This window comes from Schistocerca americana, chromosome 4 (genome assembly GCF_021461395.2).
Source record: "Schistocerca americana isolate TAMUIC-IGC-003095 chromosome 4, iqSchAmer2.1, whole genome shotgun sequence".
Classification (NCBI taxonomy): domain Eukaryota; kingdom Metazoa; phylum Arthropoda; class Insecta; order Orthoptera; family Acrididae; genus Schistocerca; species Schistocerca americana.
The window spans coordinates 138750176-138773279 of record NC_060122.1 but is presented as its reverse complement, the minus strand read 5'-3'; the positions used below and the strand labels follow the sequence as shown (position 1 = coordinate 138773279).

Here is a 23104-nt window from a genome sequence, read left to right as displayed (position 1 = left end):
CACTATCTTCTATTTATTTGTGTATTCTGTCTCTCTCTTTATTGCTGCTTCTAATTTATTATCTTCCCTCTACTATTTCTTTTTCCATCAATTGGTATTTTATTCTCTTTCCCTCATTCTAGACTTCTATATTCCTGCTGTCCTCCTTCATTTCTGGCTTGAAAGTTATACTCTCAACAATTAATTTCTTTTTAGCTTTCCATTTCTTGGTCATCACTAATCTTTCACTGTTGATTTTACTCAAACTATTCTACTATGTCTTCCTTGGCTTATAATTCCTTGACAGCTCCCCTATTTAATTCCACAATTAGTTTTTATTTTCCAGATGAAGAGGAAGGAACATGTGGTGATAGAAGACAATGAGTCTGTGACTATCTGTCTATGTCTCTTGTCACTTTACAAACAGTATTTTTTTTTTTCTTTCTGTATTTGACTGCAATTCAGTTTTGATGATAAATTCATTTTCAGATGCTGTAACTTAACTGTGTGGATTAGGATGAGAAGGAGGGGGGAGGGAGGGAGGAAGGGGGGGGGGGGGGGAGAGAGAGAGAGAGAGAGAGAGAGAGAGAGAGAGAGAGAGAGAGAGAGAGAGAGAGAGAGAGAGAGATCATTATCCTATCACTAAACAAAAATAAATTTGATAAATTAAGGAACATCAATATTTACTTTTCACTAAAAGTACCATATGATCCTCTTTCAAGAAAGGAAAGACAAGAGAGAGCAATTGGTGACAGTGTGTGTGTGTGCGGCAGGGGTGGGGGGGGGTGAGGGGTGTGAGGGGGGGGGGGGGGGGGTAATGCACATAATCTTGATTAATAATGATGCTTCAAGTACACTTACTAACCTAGGTTCTGTACAATATGCTCCTGTGCTCTCTGTCATTGGTCTCCTTCAACATTTTTCCAAGATATCTTTTTTCTTCTTATATTCTGTACACGCATAAATTGAACTCCACCACTGTGGTTCTGTCTTTATATTGGAGCTTATCTCAGAAACTACAATAGGGATTTTGATATGGTTTTCACTGATAGAGAGACTGGTTTATGAGGAATGTTTGAGTGAAGAATAATATAAAAAATAAATAAATAAAAGAAAAGAAAAAAAGATGCAAATTGGCTGAACTATATCAGTCAAAATGGTGACACAGTCATCTTGAGGAGAATTGTTAAGAATGTCCTTCTGCAGCATTTAATGGCTTTGGCGATCTCCAGCATCCACTGGTCTCTGATGTGGAGATCTTGAGGAAAGTGGTATGACTAATTCCATTGAGAGTAATATCTTTATGTTTGTATGTCTCAGGGTCTCTTCAGTACTCTTAGAGGGAAGCACAAAAGTGTTAGGGAAGAGCTAAAAATATACCACTTTAAAATTCTTCAGTATTCATTACAGTGGGTGTCCAGTTGAATATCAGTGTGGAAGAGATACAACAAGTGGGTGATGATCACTATCACTGGGGTCATCACATAAGTGTTGTGAGGTTGATAGTTGAAATGAATATGTGCTGTAATAAAGTGAGTAGAGAAGCTGTTATTGAATATGCAAACATCAGCTCAGTTCTTATAACAGGCAGGATAATTATGTCAAATAGGTGAATACACTGAAGGGATTTCCTGAAGAGCTATGCAAACCACTGAGTAAAGCAAGAGAAAATGTTTCAGCTCAGAAAGGTGACAACAATGGCCATTTCAACTCCACTGGATTACATTTGTGTGTATGTGTGTAATGGCAGTGCCAAAATAACTGAATGGTTAATCATGATTCAGTTTGGGTTAATGCCACCTGCTGTTTGCCATCTACTGCCTTATTTCAATACTTGAAGAAGGGGAAACGAGGGGAGCTGAAACTGCCAGGTTTGCCATCACCTTTGGTTCTATCTTCTTTTGCTCCTTTCTCCTTATCACCGTAACAACAACAACAATGTTATTTGGATTCAGTAGTAGTAGTATCCAGACACACATCTGATACAGATGAAGAGGAAGCTGTTCTTATGGCCCAGTGTCCATACCTCTTGCAGCTGCTGATTGCCATAAGGGCCTGGTGTTGTGAAGGTTTGGGTAGAAGGGCCAGGATCACATATAGATCTTGCTTATATGGGTGGAGGGGAGCCAAGGCCCCATCACAAATGTAGAGGTAATGGAAGAGGGGTAGGAGTAGCTGCCTCCCTCACAGAAAGGGAGAAGATGAGATGGCCACTAGAACCCAGTGATGAGGAGGAAGAGCAGATTTTATCCTCGTTGATCTTACATTCCCTTCTTGTGACATAGCATGTTGGTGATGAGAGGGAATGATCCTCACAGTAATTGGTGCAGTAAGGCAGTTGTACCCAGGTGGTAGCCACATGTCATGGTCATCTACAGTATCCACAGATAGTTTCATTTGTACAACTTGATGGCATGTGGCCGAATTTCATATACTTGAAGCATCTCAAGGCAAATGGTGCATAAGATTTTACATTACACCAGTAAAGCAAAATCTTAAATACATCCAGAAGTAAGTGAATCTCAGAACCCAAGATAAATGCAACAGCGTCTTCTTTGTTACCTGTAGGCCCTTGTTGAACCCAGCAGATAACATGGACACCACTACATTATAAATTAGTACGAAATTCAACAGCCATATGAAGTAGAAGGTCTCTGTGGAAAACTGATGATATTTTGGTTCCTGTGTGAGGTAATTGTGACAGGGATGTAAACAAGTTTGTCTGAGATTAATAATCCCTGGACAAGAGTGGAGGATGCTAATTCACTACGTATGCACCCATTCTACATTTTGTTTATCGAGGTAACTTCACCTAATTGTCTTCGATTTCCTCCATATAAAATAATGTCTTTAAAGAAGTCCTGGTACAAACCAGCAAACTGAGGCACATATTTCTCTCCCTGTATGACATGTCAATTTTCACCTCAATTCACATCTAATGAGGGAAACATACTGGTATTATATCATCCTGCATTAAAGCGAGTCGACTGCTCTGATGAGATTGCTGGAGCCACAGGGCCACCAGTGTGGTTCAACTTAGTAGTCTTCATTGCAACTGTTCCACCATGGTGTCATTCCAGCTGGAGGCTCTCATCATGGGAGCCACCCCACTTAAGAAATGGTCCACTGGCACAGAAGTTGTTGCTCTGAGTTCCATTGTCCCAAAATAAGACAGACACATCCTCCTCAGCCTTGATGGGGAGGAAAAAGCATCGACACTAACAGTGCATCCCCTCTAAAGTCAGGAGGATACTACTGCATGCGTTCTTGATGACCTCCCACATGGACTGGATAGCATATTGTGTATTAGGTGACCTTCATCGCACGAGCTGTACTACTAAAAAATTTTTGAAAATAAAGTGGAATTCAAACTTGGTGCCTGATAGCATTTGTGAATAAGCCAAAATGAGTGTAGGCTTTGACAAACAAGTAAAACTGACTAATCAAAAGCAGGCACTGGAGCTATAGTCAAGTCGACATTGAATAGGACACTTGTAGAGATTGAGTCAAAGTGAAAAAAGTAGTCAAATAATAGGATAATGACACAGAAATTGAAAGAATTGTGGCGATGGCTTTGGCCCCACACACACTTGGAAAAGAGTTGTGAGGCCCCTGAGGTTGACGTAACAGAGTAGTGAAATACAAAGTAAATGATCTTCTTATAGGTTAATGACTTTGGAAGCAGAATCAAATTAGTCTATTATGCCTTCCTGAACATCTCATAGTCACAGGAACAAAAATAATTATTGTAAATCATTATGATGCACACAATTTTTGCACGTAACAGCATTTGGAAATGTCCATTAGCATTTGTAAATGTCCGTAATTTTCATAAGTTACTGGAAAATGTCAAAACAATAATGAGTTATTGCCAAACAAGAAACCATCAGATGTTTTCATTGTACATTGTGTGTAAGTAGTCTTCATACAATGGGCCTGTGTTTAATGCAATACATTATAAACGTATGTGATCTTAAGAGTAATGAATAGCACAACTTTCAACTGTAGGAAAATCTTATGTACTTTATTTGTTTTGAAATAACGGTGATTATTTAAGTATTATAAGGACATGTCTCAGAATAACACGTGCTTTGCTCATTTATTCATTCGTCACACTTGGATGCTCTTGTCTCAACACTATTTCCTCATGTCTCGAGAACCCATTATAAGAAGAAGAAGAAGAAGAATTATTTGATACTTGTATTTTCTCCTCTGCTACTTACGTACTTACCAGATGTAAGGCAGTACGGTCACTTAAATCTGGCTGTTCAAGATCTGCTCCTGCTAAATGATACGACTTAAGCCGGTTTATATTGCCTCTTGCTGCTGCACTGTGAAATTTAAGATATGATTGTGAGTTTTCACTCTTTTGGAGGTTTGTTCTATTTTATACTCAGATTTGCTTAGTCACCTGCAGAGGTGTTCTCCAATAGTTCTTGGGTTGCCATGTAAATGAGCACCAGCTTGTCTCAGTAACTTTATTATTTCATGCTGATCGTTGTTTACAGCATCTATCAGAGGTGTTCTGTCATACCTGCAAGGTGATGGATGTACAGTTAGGGTCTAAAATTCCATAGAAACTACCTCATATAGAAAAGTATAAAATTAAGTTATAACTATATCAAGCAATTACATGTTGTTGTTAGCTCACTGTAAAATAGTGAGTTGATAAATTTATCTCCTAACTGAAAACTGAGCCTAACAGAAAGTAACATACAGCAAAAGCCCCCATACAATATTTTATATCGGGTGGGGAGGGGGCTAGACCTAGGGGTATGGAGTATTTTTAGTGTTTTGGAAGATTAATGGCAACTTGTAAGTAGTCATAAAAAAATTCATTCTGACCCTGTTAAAAACCTGCATAATAGTGACTTTTAAATCATTTTATTGAAAGAAAAAACAAGTAACTACACTATATTCTTTTTCTTTTCCTGAAAGCAAGGAGGTGGGGGAAGCAGATATTGGTGCCCTTGACACACAGCAATTTATATGACACATAATGGCTTTTATAATCAATGGCTGTTTTCCCACCAGACATAAGATGTGGCCAGCAAAAACATGAATTTGCTGTCTAATGGGAATTCCAGGTACAAAGGAGTGTTGGATGTCAGACAGTTAAGTAGTTTGTTTCATGTTTTATGGATCATTTGCATAATAAATCGTATTGTGTGGAACAAGTCATATCACGTTTACATCACAAATTATTTTCGAAATATGGCTACATGTTTAACAAGTTCTTTTGTTCATCATCATCATCATCATCATCATCATCAAACATATACACTCCTGGAAATGGAAATAAGAACACATTGACACCGGTGTGTCAGACCCACCATACTTGCTCCGGACACTGCGAGAGGGCTGTACAAGCAATGATCACACGCACGGCACAGCGGACACACCAGGAACCGCGGTGTTGGCCGTCGAATGGCGCTAGCTGCGCAGCATTTGTGCACCGCCGCCGTCAGTGTCAGCCAGTTTGCCGTGGCATACGGAGCTCCATCGCAGTCTTTAACACTGGTAGCATGCCGCGACAGCGTGGACGTGAACTGTATGTGCAGTTGACGGACTTTGAGCGAGGGCGTATAGTGGGCATGCGGGAGGCCGGGTGGACGTACCGCCGAATTGCTCAACACGTGGGGCGTGAGGTCTCCACAGTACATCGATGTTGTCGCCAGTGGTCGGCGGAAGGTGCACGTGCCCGTCGACCTGGGACTGGACCGCAGCGACGCACGGATGCACGCCAAGACCGTAGGATCCTACGCAGTGCCGTAGGGGACCGCACCGCCACTTCCCAGCAAATTAGGGACACTGTTGCTCCTGGGGTATCGGCGAGGACCATTCGCAACCGTCTCCATGAAGCTGGGCTACGGTCCCGCACACCGTTAGGCCGTCTTCCGCTCACGCCCCAACATCGTGCAGCCCGCCTCCAGTGGTGTCGCGACAGGCGTGAATGGAGGGACGAATGGAGACGTGTCGTCTACAGCGATGAGAGTCGCTTCTGCCTTGGTGCCAATGATGGTCGTATGCGTGTTTGGCGCCGCACAGGCGAGCGCCACAATCAGGACTGCATACGACCGAGGCACACAGGGCCAACACCCGGCATCACGGTGTGGGGAGCGATCTCCTACACTGGCCGTACACCACTGGTGATCATCGAGGGGACACTGAATAGTGCACGGTACATCCAAACCGTCATCGAACCCATCGTTCTACCATTCCTAGACCGGCAAGGGAACTTGCTGTTCCAACAGGACAATGCACGTCCGCATGTATCCCGTGCCACCCAACGTGCTCTAGAAGGTGTAAGTCAACTACCCTGGCCAGCAAGATCTCCGGATCTGTCCCCCATTGAGCATGTTTGGAACTGGATGAAGCGTCGTCTCACGCGGTCTGCACGTCCAGCACGAACGCTGGTCCAACTGAGGCGCCAGGTGGAAATGGCATGGCAAGCCGTTCCACAGGACTACATCCAGTGTCTCTACGATCGTCTCCATGGGAGAATAGCAGCCTGCATTGCTGCGAAAGGTGGATATACACTGTACTAGTGCCGACATTGTGCATGCTCTGTTGCCTGTGTCTATGTGCCTGTGGTTCTGTCAGTGTGATCATGTGATGTATCTGACCCCAGGAATGTGTCAATAAAGTTTCCCCTTCCTGGGACAATGAATTCACGGTGTTCTTATTTCAATTTCCAGGAGTGTAGATGAGTTAGCAATTCCTAACCACCACCTTTTACGCATTACAATAATAGAAATTCTTGTATGGAATAGGAGTTGTCAGGGAGAAACTTTTTCAGATTGTTTTAAAATTTTACTTTGCTGTCTGTCAGACATTTTATACCTACAGCTACATAAAGACTCTGAAAACTACCGTATGTTGCACAGCGGAGGGTATCACTGGGTAAGTGATCAAAAATTTTAGTTTCAGGATTATGCACCCCTTTTGTGCTAAAGACAACATTAATGTAGGGTGGCAAATGTCATTTTTTCTTCTGCTATTGTAATTATGTACATAATTGAACCTTTTGAACTGCAGTGTATTATTTTTAATAATTTTCATGAGGGAATAAGTATACTGTGAAACAGTAGTCAGAATCCTGTGCTTCTTAAATAGATGTCTACAAGATGATGCGGGTGTGCATCAAATATTATTCTTACAGTGTGCTTTTGAGAAATGAAAACTTTTTTTCTTAATGATGAGTTACCCACAGTATTATACCATATGACATTATTGAATGAAAATATGCAAAATATCAATTTAATGATTTGCAATGACTTAAAGCACAAATGTGGCTGAACTAAGTTGTTTTAGGAGTTCCAAAATGTCCATTTTCCAGTTTAAATTCTCATCAATATGGACATCTAAGACTTTTGAAGTTTCCAATCTATTTATTATTTCTTCACCATGTGTTGCACTTATCACTGGCGTTGTACTTCCAGATGTGCAGAAATGAGACTGCTCACAATAACCAGTCAATGATACTTTTAAGGATATTGTTGGCCTTGTCTTATGTTGCTGTATGTATACTTGGATTGTTCACAATTCAAGTGTCATCTGCAAAAAGAATTAATTCTGTATGTTATATATTACACAGGAGATCATTTACATTTATGAGTAACATTAGTGGACCTAAGACTGAGCATTGAAAACCCCAAACATGATTTCTCCTCTGTCTGGAGAATCTCCCCTGCTAACATTGGTTGAGTTACTAACTACAACTTCCTGCCTTCTTATAGTTACATATGACACTATCCATCGGTTTGGTATACCATCGATCCCATAAAACTTCAGTTTTATCTAGGAGAATATTGTGATTCTCGCAGTCAAATGTCTCAGATAAGTCGCAGAAAATACCAACCAGCACTTATTTTGTTATTCAACACTTTTAGAATTTGGCTTTTGAACATGTAAATGGCATTCTCACCAGACAAAATCATCAGAAATGTAAACTGAGATTTGCTGAGGATATCATTGTGGCTCAGGGGAGATATTATTGTAGAACACATTACATTCTCAAAAATTTTGGGAAATGATGTCAGTAGTGAAACAGGTCAGTAGTTATAGACATCTCTTCTATCACCTTTCTTAAAGTGGGGAGGGGGGGATTAACAACGGCATATTTCACACATTTTCTCTGGAAAAATTCTTTGTGTTTGTGGTGCATTACATATTTCAGATAGTATAGGACTTGTTTCAAAAATATCTCATAGCCTGTGACACAAATCACATTTTTTCAGGAGTGTTGACCCATAAAATAATGCAGGTCAACATCTGTGAAGTTTGGACAAACAGAAGTGATGTCTTGACAGACTGAATCTCTGAGCACTCTATGAGCAACATCTCAGTCAGTAAGAGTGTTCTCCACAAAAGGTGATGACATGGGTGCAGATCCAATACTGGCACACAAGTTCAGATACCTGGAAGTCTGAGCAGAGAAGTGGTGTTCACCTTGAGAAGGAATCCTGTGTGTCAGTTATTCTAAAAATGCAAGATTCCAAATTTTCTTCCAAATAAATTTATTATCTGAGTAAGCTGACACATGTGTACAGGCGCCAACTCCATGTGGCCCAAGCCCCCTAAAAATTCTTTTGGACGGGCGGAGTCCGCCAATAATTTAAGAAAATTATTAGTTATATTTTGCTTTGTAAAATCACAAAATTATGTTAGAATTCTTTATTTTCCTTGTTTGATGACAGTTACCTTTTAAAATACATTCAGCAATGAGTTAAAACAAAGAATTATTACTGTAGTAAGCAGGTTAACTGAAAATGAGTGGTGTGAATCATGACAGTGTTATAGTGCTGCGCGCACACTTAGAATTTGTCCAAGTGCGCGAACCTTTGGGTAAAGTCTAGCGCCAGTGGGCTAGTGCTGTGGCCATGGCGACATCAAAAGTACTGGAGCAGAAGCACCTGGAACCTTCCGCCTCGCGTTGCCTTGATGCTTTAAGACATTACAATGCCGTGGCTATATAAAGCCCACCTGGTGTTGAAGTCATTCAGTGTGGATAGTTTTGTTCAGTGCATGCTGGACACATGTTTAGTGTTTCGACTTTAGTGTCTAGCGGACTATTTTATATGACTATATTTTATTTGTTTACTTTAGTCTCTTAGTGTATTGAGTATTAAGTTTGCAATGGATAAATTTGATACCAAAAAGTCGCGCTTGGGAGTTGATGATACTGCAGGTCAACCTTCAACAATTATTGTGTCGTCAACTGCCTCGTCATCTTCAGGGAAGAACTGTTCACAGCTGAAACCTGGACGATCCAGCAAGGGAGGACCATTTCAGAAGCCTTGGTTGATCAAATATACATGGCTAGAATATGAAGCATTGACTAAAAAAAAAACTCCAAAAAAAAAAAGAAGATACAGTATTCTCCAAAAAGAGGAGATGCATTTACTTCCGTAGGGGTTTCTATCTGGAAAAAGGCTTTGGAAAAATTCTGTCTTCATGAAAATACATTTATGCATAAAGATGATGTTCTGAAACTAAATTCTATCACTAACTGAACGAACAGTTAGGTAGTGATATGAACAAAGGCCATTTAACTCTTGAGACAATTTTTAGAACTGTGCAGTTTCTATGCCAACAAGGACCAGCAATTAGAGGGCATGAAGATGCAAACTCAAATTTTTTTTCAGTGTTGCTGATCTGGAAAAAATGTATGAAGGCTTGATTTGTATATTGAATGGAAGGAGTGATAGTTTTGCTCACTTTGGGAATTGTGTTTAAAAGAAAAACCTTCACAATTTGATGATCCTTCACTTCCTCAGAATCAAAGTATACCAAGAAGTATGAAAACAATGAAGTGAGCTCGGTGCACACTTTCAAAACCCCAAAGGAATACCACAGCACTATTTACATTGAAGTTTGTGAAATGGTGCTATCTTGCATTACTGAGCAGTTTTCTTCAACTGGACTCACACAGGTCATTGCAGTTGAACAAGAGTGCTTGCTTTTAGTAAACAGAAGTGAAACAAATCTGGAAAAATCAACTGAGTTTTTTAAAAAATGACCTAGATATTGAGAGACTGTGCTTACACTTGAATATGTTAGCCGATATTGCTAATAAAAAACAACTGGACTTAAAAACCATGCATGATGTAAAAAAGTACATTACACAAGAGCCTGCAGTTGGATAAATGTTAGGTGAAGTGCATTAAGATTCTCCAAGTAGTTCCAATCATGACAGCAATAGCAGAATGGTCATTTAGTGCCCTTAGATGTCTGAAGTCATATCTCCGATCAACAATGGAACAGAAGCGACTGAGGAACTTGGCTGTTCTTCATGCCCACCGAGATTTTTTGGATGAATTTGATATCCAACCATTCATCAATGACTTCATATTCAGTAGTACAGACAGACGGTCTACATTTGCACCTTTATAGAGACAATCTAGCCTCAATAATGACATTTAGAGCAATATTAAAAATCTTTGTAAAGTAGAGAATTAAATACATACATAATGTTAAATTTTCAGTTTCAAGATATTAGTACTAGTTTAGTACTATATTACTATAGTACTGTGTTAGTTATTTTCAGATACTTGAATATCTTTAGAGTGTAAGGCCGAATTAAAGCCCGCTATTTACAAACTTTTTGACTGAAAGTATTAGGCACATTGTATTAACTTTATTAATTGTATTAAAGCACGGACTTTAAGATATTGATTTTATTTGATGAACCCTGAACCTTATTCAAAGTAAGCTTAAATTAGCTAATTTACTTATTAATCAAAGTGCTGTTACTGTGCAACAACAATATTTTATGTTTTATTCTTTTAATGATAGTTTAGGATTTACTTAAATATAATTTCAGGTTTTTCAGAGCTATATATTCACTGCTCTGTAATAGTCAACATATAAGCATGATTATTACTGTAAATTAAATTAGCTTTGTACGAAAATACTGTGCATGTTTGTGTTTTATTTCTTTTTTCAAAGCCAAAAAATGCGTCAGGCTTGTCAAGTTTTACAGAGTGTCGAGTTATTGAGAGTCCAGTTTTCAGGGTTCTAATGTTGATCATATAATTCTAAAATGCTTAAACTTTAAAACTCACTATTCTTCATCTAAAATTTTGAAAATTTCCTGGGGTGAGACTCCCAGTATGCGCCCCCTCCCCCCCCCTCCCCCCCACCCACCAATATTTTTTATAAGTTGGCGCCCCTGCATATGTGAAAACACACTCTTGAAGATAATCACAGCTATTTATCTTCACATAACAATACCCAAATTCACTTAGGATATTTTAGCAAAACAACAGAATTACTTTGCCATGAATTTTCAACAGAATTAAAATTTTAATCAAATAATGACATCTACAGTCACGACTCACAGTGTAAAGAATAATTTGATAAAGACTTCATGATTATCGTAGCAGCATACAATGGGCAAGTACACTTTGGAGGAGGAGGCCTCCTTCAGTATGAAGTACTATGTTAATAATTTTGAGCACAAAAAATATTTCACACTGGCCGTATCTCTCATAAACCAAATGGTCTTTTATTGCTATTTTCAAGATTAAATTTCTGGAATGAATACATTCATTTTTGCTGTATCTTACTATTAGTGTGTGTGAGTGTGAGTGCACTGAGTGTAGTGTCACTGCGAGTGTTTACTTAAATCAACCGCAAGTTGTATCAGCGTGGGCTGGCCACCACAGGCCACCTGTAGGAAGCATGCACATGGCACAATCTCTGCAGCATCATCCACCAGCAAATCATGCCTACAAACACACAGAGCAGTGCTGACTCCCTCAAACTATGTCCTTTCAGTTCTGGACCACTCACATTACATTCAAATATTTTTATGATTCCAGTAACACGTGATGTGCAACCAACATGTCTTGGGAGAGAATACCGTAACATTCAGAATAAAAACCATTAACGTTCATTCATAGAACTAGTGGGAGTATTCTTCTCATCACCATGTCTCTCTGGAAATCCCTCTCTTATATCTTCTCATTACAGCCCCTCTCTACTGAATATTCCATCTATATAATGCTTTTATATTTCTTAGTGTATGTGTGATGCCATGTCTTTCCATCCCTCCAACTGCATAAATAACAAATTCCATATATTTTTTCCAGTGGATCTGCAAGCTCTTTCAACCATACACAGACTTCTCAGTCATTTCTTTGGAGCAGATGATGCTGTGGTTCAAATACTTCTCTCTTCCTAGGTACGAACTTATAGCTTTCTAGGAAACTATCCAAGGCATCTCCAGGCACTTTGAGCTAGTGCTTATGCCACAAAAAATTTCGCCGCCCTCCTAAGTATATGTACAGATATCCCGTACAACCATGTCACATCTGGATTTTATCATATTTTTTACATTTTTACTACATTTTCCATGTTTTCAGGTTTTTCCAATATTCTATGTGTAAATGTAGAAGTGTAGATATGCTATTATTGTTTATACAGCGTTACCACCCAACTCTGATACAGAAGCCCAACGCAGCCATGTGTTGTTGTTGTTGTTGTTGTTGTGGTCTTCAGTCCTGAGACTGGTTTGATGCAGCTCTCCATGCTAATCTATCCCGTGCAAGCTTCTTCATCTCCCAGTACCTACTGCAACCTACATCCTTCTGAATCTGCTTAGTGTATTCATCTCTTGGTCTCCCTCTACGATTTTTACCCTCCACGCTGCCCTCCAATGCTAAATTTGTGATCCCTTGATGTCTCAGAACATGTCCTACCAACCGGTCCCTTCTTCTTGTCAAATTGTGCCACAAACTCCTCTTCTCCCTAATTCTATTCAATACCTCCTCATCAGTTATGTGATCTACCCATCTAAGCTTCAGCATTCTTCTGTAGCACCACATTTCGAAAGCTTCTATTCTCTTCTTGCCCAAACTATTTATCGTCCACGTTTCACTTCCATACACGGCTACACTCCATACAAATACTTTCAGAAATGACTTCCTGACATTTAAATCTATACTACATGTTAAAAACTTATTCTTCTTCAGAAACGCTTTCCTTGCCATCGCCAGTCTACATTTTATATCCACTCTACTTCGACCATCATCAGTTATTTTGCTCCCCAAATAGCAAAACTCCTTTACTACTTTAAGTGTTTCATTTCCTAATCTAATTCCCTCAGTATTACCCAACTTAATTCGACTACATTCCATTATCCTTGTTTTGCTTTTGATGATGTTCATCTTATACCCTCCTTTCAAGACACTGTCCATCCCGTTCAACTGCTCTTCCAAGTCCTTTGCTGTCTCTGACAGAATTACAATGTCATTGGTGAACCTCAAACTTTTTATTTCTTCTCCATGGATTTTAATACCTACTCTGAACTTTTCTTTTGTTTCCTTTACTGCTTGCTGCTTATACAATGACAAATGCAAAAGAGAGCTGACTGACATGTGACCTTCAAAGTCTCCTTTTCCAACCAAGAAAGCTCCATGAAGCTCTAAGTATTAGTTAATTTTTAACAGCCAATTGAAGGTTAATTTTTTAATTCCTCTTGCATTTTTGTGAATGGTTAACTGAACTACAATGCCTCAAAACACTTTTTCAGTCTTTAGGAAAGATTATTTGCAACTAGTTTTTCATCAAGGTCATGCTTCTGTCAGTGATGAATTTCATGAAGGGTGTTATTCCAAAAAACAATGATACTGTGCATGACATGACTGAGTAGCATCAGCATTGGCATACCATGAAACAGAGGCATCCTTAAACGTAATGAAGAGTGCAGTATACAGCATGTTCCGAATTTCCCATTACAAACTTCTAGGAGTTGTAGAGGAGACTGAGAGGACAATGTTTTGAATTTGAATCCTTGACCAAAAATTATCATTTTCATGCAACAGCCATCTGAGAACATGTTTGGTAGGTAGGTATGGCACAGGTCAGACATAGTGAGAGATGCTTATATCAAATTGGCTGTTGTCATTTGACATCTATCCCACCTCTTTGGCCTGGTTCAAGCCTCATTCATGTGTCTATGAGTGTTAGAGCAATATGGTTGAGTACACATTTGCAGAATACTGACATCATCCTTCTGTATGGTGAATCTCCCCATAATGGAAGAGCTGCTTGTTGCCTTTCTCAAGATCATTATCCGCAACATGTGACTCCATTGCAGACCCATTTCATCATATTTACACAATGGTTTTGAGAAAGGGGTATCATCACCATCAGCTGCCATGACTGTTATGCTCCAAGGAGATGGTGAACACCCAAAGTGGAAGAGGCCATACTGCATCACATAGAGAAGAACCTGTGAATGAGTACATAAGCAATTTCTTTGGTTGTTAATGAGGGGGACTGTAAAACAAGAGGTGTCTCTACATATACCTAGGAGTTTGCAATGGGAATTTTCAAACATCCTGTGTTCAATTTTTCATGAACAATTAGTTGTGAAAGAAACCTGTTCTCAATAGATTCCTCACAATTTGACCAAAGCTCAAAATCAGGCTCACATCAATTGGTTTTACGAGATGTTCAAAAAATTCAACTTAGAAGATGCAAAATATGTATACAACATTATAACCAGAGATGAAACTTAGACATATTCATAAAACCCAGAAATTAAGTAGCAAACAACTGTTTCGGTGTTCCAAGGTGAATCATAACCAATGAAAGCAGTTAATTTGTACAGCACATTGGAGAAAATAACGACTTTTGTCTCCTTTGGTTATAATGGACATAACATGGCAATTTCTTTTGCGAACTGAAGAAAAATTAATTACAAATAACAACAATATTATGAAAATTGCTACTCAGCATACAGAGGAGACACCGAGTCACAGACATGTATAATGGAAAGACTGTTATACCTTTAAGCTTTGGGCAAAAAGGCCATCCTCTGAAGTAAAAGACAGACACACACACACACACACACACACACACACACACACACACACACACATTCACACAAGCACAATCACAAGCACAACTCACACTATCATGACAAATGTCTCTGGCCACTGTGTACAGACTGCGGACAGTAACTGTATCTGATGGGAGCAGCAATCTGCATTGGGAAGTGGGGGTAAGGAGGAGGTCTGGGGCATGGACGGGGAGGGACAACAGGGCAGTGGTGGGGGCAAAAGGATAGAGCGGCACGTGAGAGTGTGCAGGGATGTTGTGGGGTTAGGGTAGGGTTGCTAGCTCCTTTTGGCTGGTTTATGGGGGAGAGTGGCGGGAAAGGAGAGCAGGGGTGGGGGGGGGGGGGGGGATAGTGGGAGCAGCAAAGTAGAGAATGGGAAAAAAGATTAGTGGGTGTGTAAGTGGAATAGGGGACTGTATAGAGCTGGAGTGGGAACAGGGAAGGGGTAGGTAAGTGGAGTACAGGGACTAGCAAAGGTTGATGCCAGGTGGGTTATGGGAACATAGGATATATTTTAGGGAGAGTTCCCACCTGTGCAATTCAGAAAAGCTGGTGTTGATACAAAAGACGCAGAGTGTGCAGGCTGTAAAACAGTCACTGAAGTGAAGCTTATTGTGCTGGGCAGTGTGCTCAGCAACTGCATGGCCCAGCTACCTCTTGGTCAAAGTTTATTTGTGGTGATTCAAATGGACAAGCAGCTTGATAGTAGTCTTCCTGTTGAGCCTGCCTCTGACTGAACATCTCCTCTATTCCTCTATATAGTGGGTAGCAATCTGTCATTTTCATAATACTATCCTAGACTTCCCATTGTTTAGTTAATTCTGAATGGTGCACAACAATTTTCTTTCTCACAAGTCATCGATGAAATCGGCAAAAACAGCCTAAAAAGCTGCACCATTCTTCACTGGTGCATTACAAGATGACCTAACTACCACAGCATTGGAATGGCTGGCCCACAGTGAATGTGTTTGTGATTTTAAAAAAGTGCAACAAACAAAATAGATATCTATTTCTTTACTTTAAGTTTTCAATAGTTACAGTAATTTTTAATTTATTTATGGCAATGCATGCAAATTCATTTGAATAAATAAAAACAAATCAAACAATTAATTATTTGATGGAGAAAAACATGGAATTAATGTCTCATTGACTATTTACTTGATTTATCACCTTACAACTCCTTATTGTTCACTTATGGCGAACCAAAACTGTGTGTAAAATGTAGCAATTTGGAGCCTGTCCACCTGTTATGTTTGCTATCCCCATCAATAATTAAATTTTTCCCTGATTTTTATCATATTTTCAATGTGGTTATTTATGCATATGTACTTGAATGTGTCACAATGTCACACAAAGAGGGTTCCACTTAAATCTATTGTTCACTTGGTTATATTGATCATAATGATTTCAATGATGCAAGTAGAAGTTAATTAGAATATATAGCTAAATGAAGTTAAAACTACAGTCTTCAAAGTACAGTAGTTAGTAAGCTAGTATATAAATTCATGTATATGAACCTACACCATTCGAAAGATAAACATTCTGACTTTTTAGTAACATATTTTTAATTTGGCCAAGAAGTCTTTTATGATGAAGTCCTTGCATAAAATGTTCTCGGTTTACTTGCCACATCAAACTGCATAAAATCTGAAGATTTGAATAACTGCCTCTATCATTGTCGTCAGGGGCTAAGTCTGATTACTGTGGAACTGGTGAGGCTGCCATTTCTATACCCAGCTTGGTTGGATTATATCATGATGGGAACACATTAATGCCACATGGTGAGATGGGGCCATCTACATGGAAAACTGTGAGAGATCTTCCTCTGTGCTCCTTCTTTATCAAGTGCACTGCTAAGTGCATACCCAGTGTCTCTACTGAAGTTGTTTTCACACAGTCTAATTTCAACTGCTTTCCTGGTCACAGAGACCCAATATTTTGATGCTTCAGTGCTTGAGCAAGCATTCTTGTTTGTTTGGTGTTTATTTAACAGACAGGTGATTTTTCCAAACACCTGTATTTAAGGTGATGCTCAAGCTCAACACACACAATTGACAACAGTCTGTATAGACTGATGGTGATGGAAACAGTCACTGAAAGCTTAGGATTTTATTTAAATTTGATGTGGCAATAAACCGATCACTTTTCCTGCTTATTTTTAACTACCTGAAACTAATTAGTAAGTGAGATGACAAACTCAAATTTCAGACATTCACAGCTTTTCAGGTCCAGTACATAGTAAGCATCACACATGTGAAACCATTTACAAAAGTGTTTTTTGAGGAAGAGAGAACTTGTAGAAGGAAGTGTCTGAGTATTATGATCTTTAAAGAAAATTTTAAAACTTGGTCTGAAGTTATTAATAAATTCCAAACTGATATTCAGTGACATAAAGTTAGCGAGCACTTGGGTCAAGTCAGTGCCTGTCAAATACACTGTTTTGTTTGATTTATTTAGAGAACTGCAACATACAGGGAAATTTTATAGTTCAATACAATCTTTCTTTCTGATACACGATGTCATGGATTATTTTTCCATGCTCCAGTGGCTATCAATTGTGTGAGATAGATGGTAAAAACAATTTATTGCTTGAAAATGTTTCTGTTCTGTGATGAATCTGAATGATTACCACAACAAGAAAATTAATTTGTGACATTTTAATCTTTCTTGTCAGTGTGTATGTCCAAGTATGGTTCACTGCCCCTTTTGCAGACAAAGCACTGTATATGGATTTCATTTATGTTACCTGTCTCTTGATCTCCCATCATTAAATTCTATGATCCTAATTCATCTACTGATTCATAAATGAAATTGGTCAATGGATTAATTTGTGAGTGGGAACATCAGTTGGAAACGTCAGTTGGAACCATCAAAAGGATTCAAGTAGGAATCTATTAAATGCCAGACACCATAAATAATGGGATTCAGCAATATGTTTCAATTAACACAAGACTATTCTGTACGATATGTGAGTTGAGTACTGAGCTCCTTAACACAGATCCTTCATAATGGCATGAAAGATTTCATCAATGATCTACACCTAGTCAATAAACAGCTGCAAGTATACTCTAAAAACGATGCACCATGGAGGAATGATCTGAATGGGATGGAAATCTATAGATTTTATGTACATGTACAGACAAATAAATAATGAAATGTCTGCTTGTGTCTGTACATGTGCAGATGAATATATGTGTGTGTGTGTGTGTGTGTGTGTGTGTGTGTGTGTGTGTGTGTGTGTGTGGGCGCGCGCGCGCGAGTTAGTGTGTACCTGTCCTTTTTTCCCCCTAAGGTAAGTCTTTCCACTCCCGGGATTGGAATGACTCCTTACCGTCTCCCTTAAAACCCACATCCTTTCGTCTTTCCCTCTCCTTCCCTCTCCTTCCCTCTTTCCTGATGAAGCAACCATTGGTTGTGAAAGCTTGAATTTTGTGTGTGTGTTTGTGTTTGTTTGTGTGTCTATCAACATGCCAATGCTTCCATTTGGTAAGTTACATCATCTTTGTTTTTAGATATACAAATAAATAATTACATTTTCAGAAAAATTTTATGATTTATTCAAGAGCAAGAGTTTCACAGATTGAGCAAATCAATAATGTGTCAGTCAGCCCTTATGCAAGCAGTTATTTGGCTTGTGATTCACAGAATTGTTAGACGTCCTCCTGAGAAATATGGTGCCAAAATCTATCCAATTGGTGTGTTAGATGGTCAAAATCATGAGCTGGTTGGAGGGCCCTGCTTATATTGCTCCAAACAACTGAACTGAGGAGAGATCCAGCGACCTTGCTGGCCAAGATAGTGTTTGGCAAGCATGAAGACAAGCACTAGCAACTCTCGCCATGTGCAGGTGGGCATTATCTTGCTGGAATGTAAGCCCAGGATGGCTCACCATGAAGGGCAACAAAGCAGGTGTAGAATATCTTCAACATACTGTTGTGCAGTAAGGGTGCCACAGATGACAACCAAAGGAGTTCCTGCTATGAAAAAACTTGGCATCTCCGGCCATTACTTCTGGATGTCAGGACATATGGTGGGTGATAATCAGGTTGGCATCCCATCACTGTTACTGACTTGCTCAATTTGTGAAGCTCTTTCTCTTGAATAAATCAACCAATTTCTCTGAAACTGTAATGATTTGTTTGTCTGTACATCTAAATCACATCTACCAATTTCTGTTCCTTTCAGATAATTCCTCCACGGGGCATCATTTTCTGTCTTAGACTGGAACAGTTTAATAAGCTACTTTATGTAATATTTTAAGGTAAAAACCAAACAAGATCTTTACATAGTTCATTTTTCTAATTTTTCCAGGTGTATGGAATGTGGGGCATGGCTTTTTTCCTATTGATCCCAAATTACACCTGATACTTTTTTATGTAATGGAGTCAAGCTAGGGGTTAGCACGAAAAAACAAGCTTGAAAATAGGAGCCACTCTACTCTAAACACATCAAAATAAATGGAGAAAGAATACAGCTGCTCAGGTGTGTCAATGACAGCCCCACATGAAAGAAACTTCTAATGAAATTTATTAGATATGGATTCACTACTTACAAGGGGACTGCCCCTGCTCATCATTGACAATTTCATCCAAAGTTATGGTACACGCAGGGCTTGGCCAGAAATTAAAGTGACAGAAGTGCAGGCTCCAGACGGACAAGCATTCAGAAAAAAAATAGTATTTTTGGTGCAGCTGGGGCGAGGCATAAGCTGTTTATGTTAGCATAGTTTCCAGACCCAGGTTGTCGCAATGGAAGGGAGGGTGGTTATCTGAGGGTTGTGGGGTAATTTTTATGTTTGTTACACTGCAAATAAACTGAAACAGTGCTCAACACATTATAACTATTAATATTTTCATGAAAGACATGAGGAGAAAGGCAAAGGGAACTTTAGAATTGGAAAAAAGTTTCCAAGAAAGGGCTGAACATATAGTATTTATGAGAATCCTGCAAATATCTTTCCATCAAGGGGCAATAATTAATGTGTTCAGCACTTCATATTCCATGAGATTCATTTTCAAGCAGCCCTCAATAGCTCCACATGAACAACAGGTTCTTGGAACAGGTAAAATCTGGCCAGTGCCCCTTAAACAATGCTAGCTATGGCCTTGGAACTGATTACCTTGCTAGCTCTCAACTGAGTAACATGACATTTTCAGGAATAATATGAGAGGATGCTGAGAATATTGCAAAGAATATGCAGTCAATGGAAATGTCTGATAGTACAAGTGAAAATACTGATGTACCTGAAATATCAGTAGAAGAAGAACAAGAGCCACACAAAGAAACATCTGTAGTGAAGCTCAAAGTAATGACTGAAAATGGCACTTATTTATAGTTCACATCATTTGGCCAAAAATGATGATATCACATCAGAATGTTCCACAGTAATAACTTAAGAACACTTTCAAATCTGAAGTAAATACACAAGAAAGTAGTGGACATTTTATCACAGCATACCTTTTAGTCCTTTTAGTCCAATTATAATAAATAAACAAAATAGAGACCCTTGTATTATATTTCTGTACTATTCCCAATGTGCTGACCACTGTCCAGAAACTATCATAATATACATGGTTCATGCCTCGCCCAACCCATGCTAAAATGCTATTTTTTTCTAAACATGTGGCCATCTGGAGTTCACACTTCTGTTACTTTCATTTTAGGGCACACCATGCACACACCACAAATTTGGATAAAATCAGTGATTAAAAAAATACATGCAGTCCCCTTGTAAGTGATAAGGAAATGAAATTAACACAAGAAAGACAAAAACACTAGTGGTTTGGAGACAACAGTTAAAGATAAAATAGACAGTCTTTCCCAGAACTGGCATGGAAAGAACATTAAATAAAATATATGAACAAATATGACTTTAGTAGATAGGTTGCATAATATGCCATGATTAGTTTCTTGTTGTTGGCAAGGTTGTGGGTTTGTGGGCACACACATAATTGCTATTGCTGAATGACATTATTATATATGTTTACTGCATTCAAATGTTAACATAACTGAGTCAGAGCTCACACTGTACACAAAAACAAATGACAGAGCTACTAGAAAGTATGACTATCTGTGACTTCCAAAGAGAACAAGCAGGAGTAATAATTTAAGTCTTAACATGCACTCCTCAGTTTTTACAGTCATGGTGTAAATTAAGAACAAACTTGCCTGGCCGGAACATATGTTATACTATAGAATTTTATTTTATGACTATGTGCATTCCCCACTTACCTGCTAAATCCACCACAGGCAGATTGCTACTGTCCTTGAAGATGAAATGCTGAGTTGCACAATGGAAAGACTGTTATATATTTCAGCTTACAGCCATATCTTCTTCAGAAATGAAAATGTACACATCCACACCTCATGCACACATGACCACTATCACTGACTGCTCCAGCCAGAATGCAGCTCTGTTGGGTCAAATGGAGGGGGTGGGAAAAAGGGAGAGAGAGCAGGGTACAGTTGGGGGGCTGGGTGAAGAGAAGTCAGTGCTACCTCACGGGGCATATAGAGACTAGATGGTAGTGGCAGAACAAGGCTGCCAGGCACAGCATTGGGAGGCTGTAGGGGGAGGGATTGAGCAGAAGGGGGGGGGGGCACTAGGAGTGGAAAAGGGGAAAAGAGAGGAGCAAAGAAGAGGAAAAGACTGGTGGGTGCATTAACAGTGAACGAACCACAATGGGGGTGAGGGGACGTTAAATGGGAGGTGGTGACATGACAGAGGGAGCAGAAACTGCTGGGAGGAGAGTGTGGGGACAGTAGGTTACCACAGGATGAGGATGGAATGGTTTTGGGAGCAGAAAATGTGATGTAAAGATAGCTCCCATCTGCACAGTTCAGAAAAGCTGGTGGTGGAGGTGATGATCCAAATGGCATGGGCAGCCATTGAAATCAAGCACATTATGCTCAACTACATGTTGTGCCACAGTGTGGCCCACTTTTATCTTGATCACAGTTTGTAAGTGGCAATTCGTCATGCTTGGTAGATATATCAATATAAAAAGCTATGCAATGATTGCAGCTCTAACAGGTGGCCTGGCCTCTGATGGTACAGGATAAGGCTGATCTTTCCTCCATGACACCATGACTACAGTTACTCTGAAATGTTCATTTAATATAATGTTCTAATGAAATTTTCACTGTATTCTCCAGTAGTTCCTTCTCAGCACTGTACTGTTCACATGATGCTCTCACACTTGAATTTGAATCACTTTCACATTTGAGGATGCAAGTCTGCTGATTGTCTATCCTGAGCATGATTATCATCTTAGTGGTTCCATCCATGCAGTGCAACAAATGTACTTGGATGTGAGCTAATATGATGCTTGATTGAGCTTAACGTCTGCATTCCACAAACTGCCAGTACTACTATGAAACACATATGCATACACACCAGATCAGCAAGTACTTTTTAACACAAAATTAAAAGTTTCTGACATCACATCCCACTTTATGGCTCCAATGAGTGAGCCAGCCATCAATATTAACAATGAATTCCAACTCTTCCTCTTTGTGTCCCAACCACTACCAATTGCACACCAAAGCAAATGTGAAGCTAATATAACTATTGATACTAGTGATAAGATACGTAGTTTACAAAGTCTTAAGTAAAGGATTTTAGACTCAACAGATACTTATGTGCAGGAAGAGGTTTTGCACTACATATGCCACCATATTTTCTATCGGCTGATACAACAGTTTCAGTGGGTACTTTCAAAGAACTTGATATATAAAAGGAAATCTTCTGTAGATATGTTTTATCTTTGAATGAAAACCTGGTTTTTATGCTAACTTTCCAAGAGACTGGTTGTCACTAAACAAGGCGATGTGTGACAGCTGTTTTATGTCTGCTTCTGATACAAACACATAATCCACAAAGAAAGCAAAGTTCATCATGAGCAGAGCTCTTGACAAACAGCAAGAATGATAGCAGAATGTCAATGTCCAGGACCGCACTGGTATCAGTACAGAAGGTACGCATAATTAGTAACAACACAGTAGGCTTACTATACAAGACTGACACATAGCTATTAGGCCTAACTCTGTGCTACTATCGATCAGGCCCACAACGCATGTTGCTTGCATGTTGGGTGGTGCCTGACTATCAAATTTGTCTATTGGCAGAGATATTAAATGTCTCCTCTTGATCAGCACAAAGGGCCTAAAAGATCCAGGCAGATGACAGCACCATTGGGGCTGTGGGCTCCACCACCAGAAGGCGTGGGTAAGGACTGTAATGTCAAAGGAGGCAGTAGCTTGCCTGTGGCAGTA

At 39.3% G+C, this 23104-nt stretch overlaps 1 protein-coding gene across 2 annotated transcripts in view; it reads right to left on the bottom strand.

Moving 5' to 3' along the window:
* LOC124613054 (L-asparaginase-like) overlaps positions 1–23104 on the bottom strand; it is a 339172-nt gene that overhangs the window by 6274 nt on the left and 309794 nt on the right. For both annotated transcript variants that reach the window (XM_047141629.1, XM_047141630.1), the window contains 2 exons: positions 4391–4513; positions 4211–4310 (listed from right to left, as the gene is read on the bottom strand). In XM_047141629.1, the coding sequence (XP_046997585.1) occupies positions 4211–4310; positions 4391–4513 (223 nt within the window). The remainder of the gene's footprint in view (positions 1–4210; positions 4311–4390; positions 4514–23104) is intronic.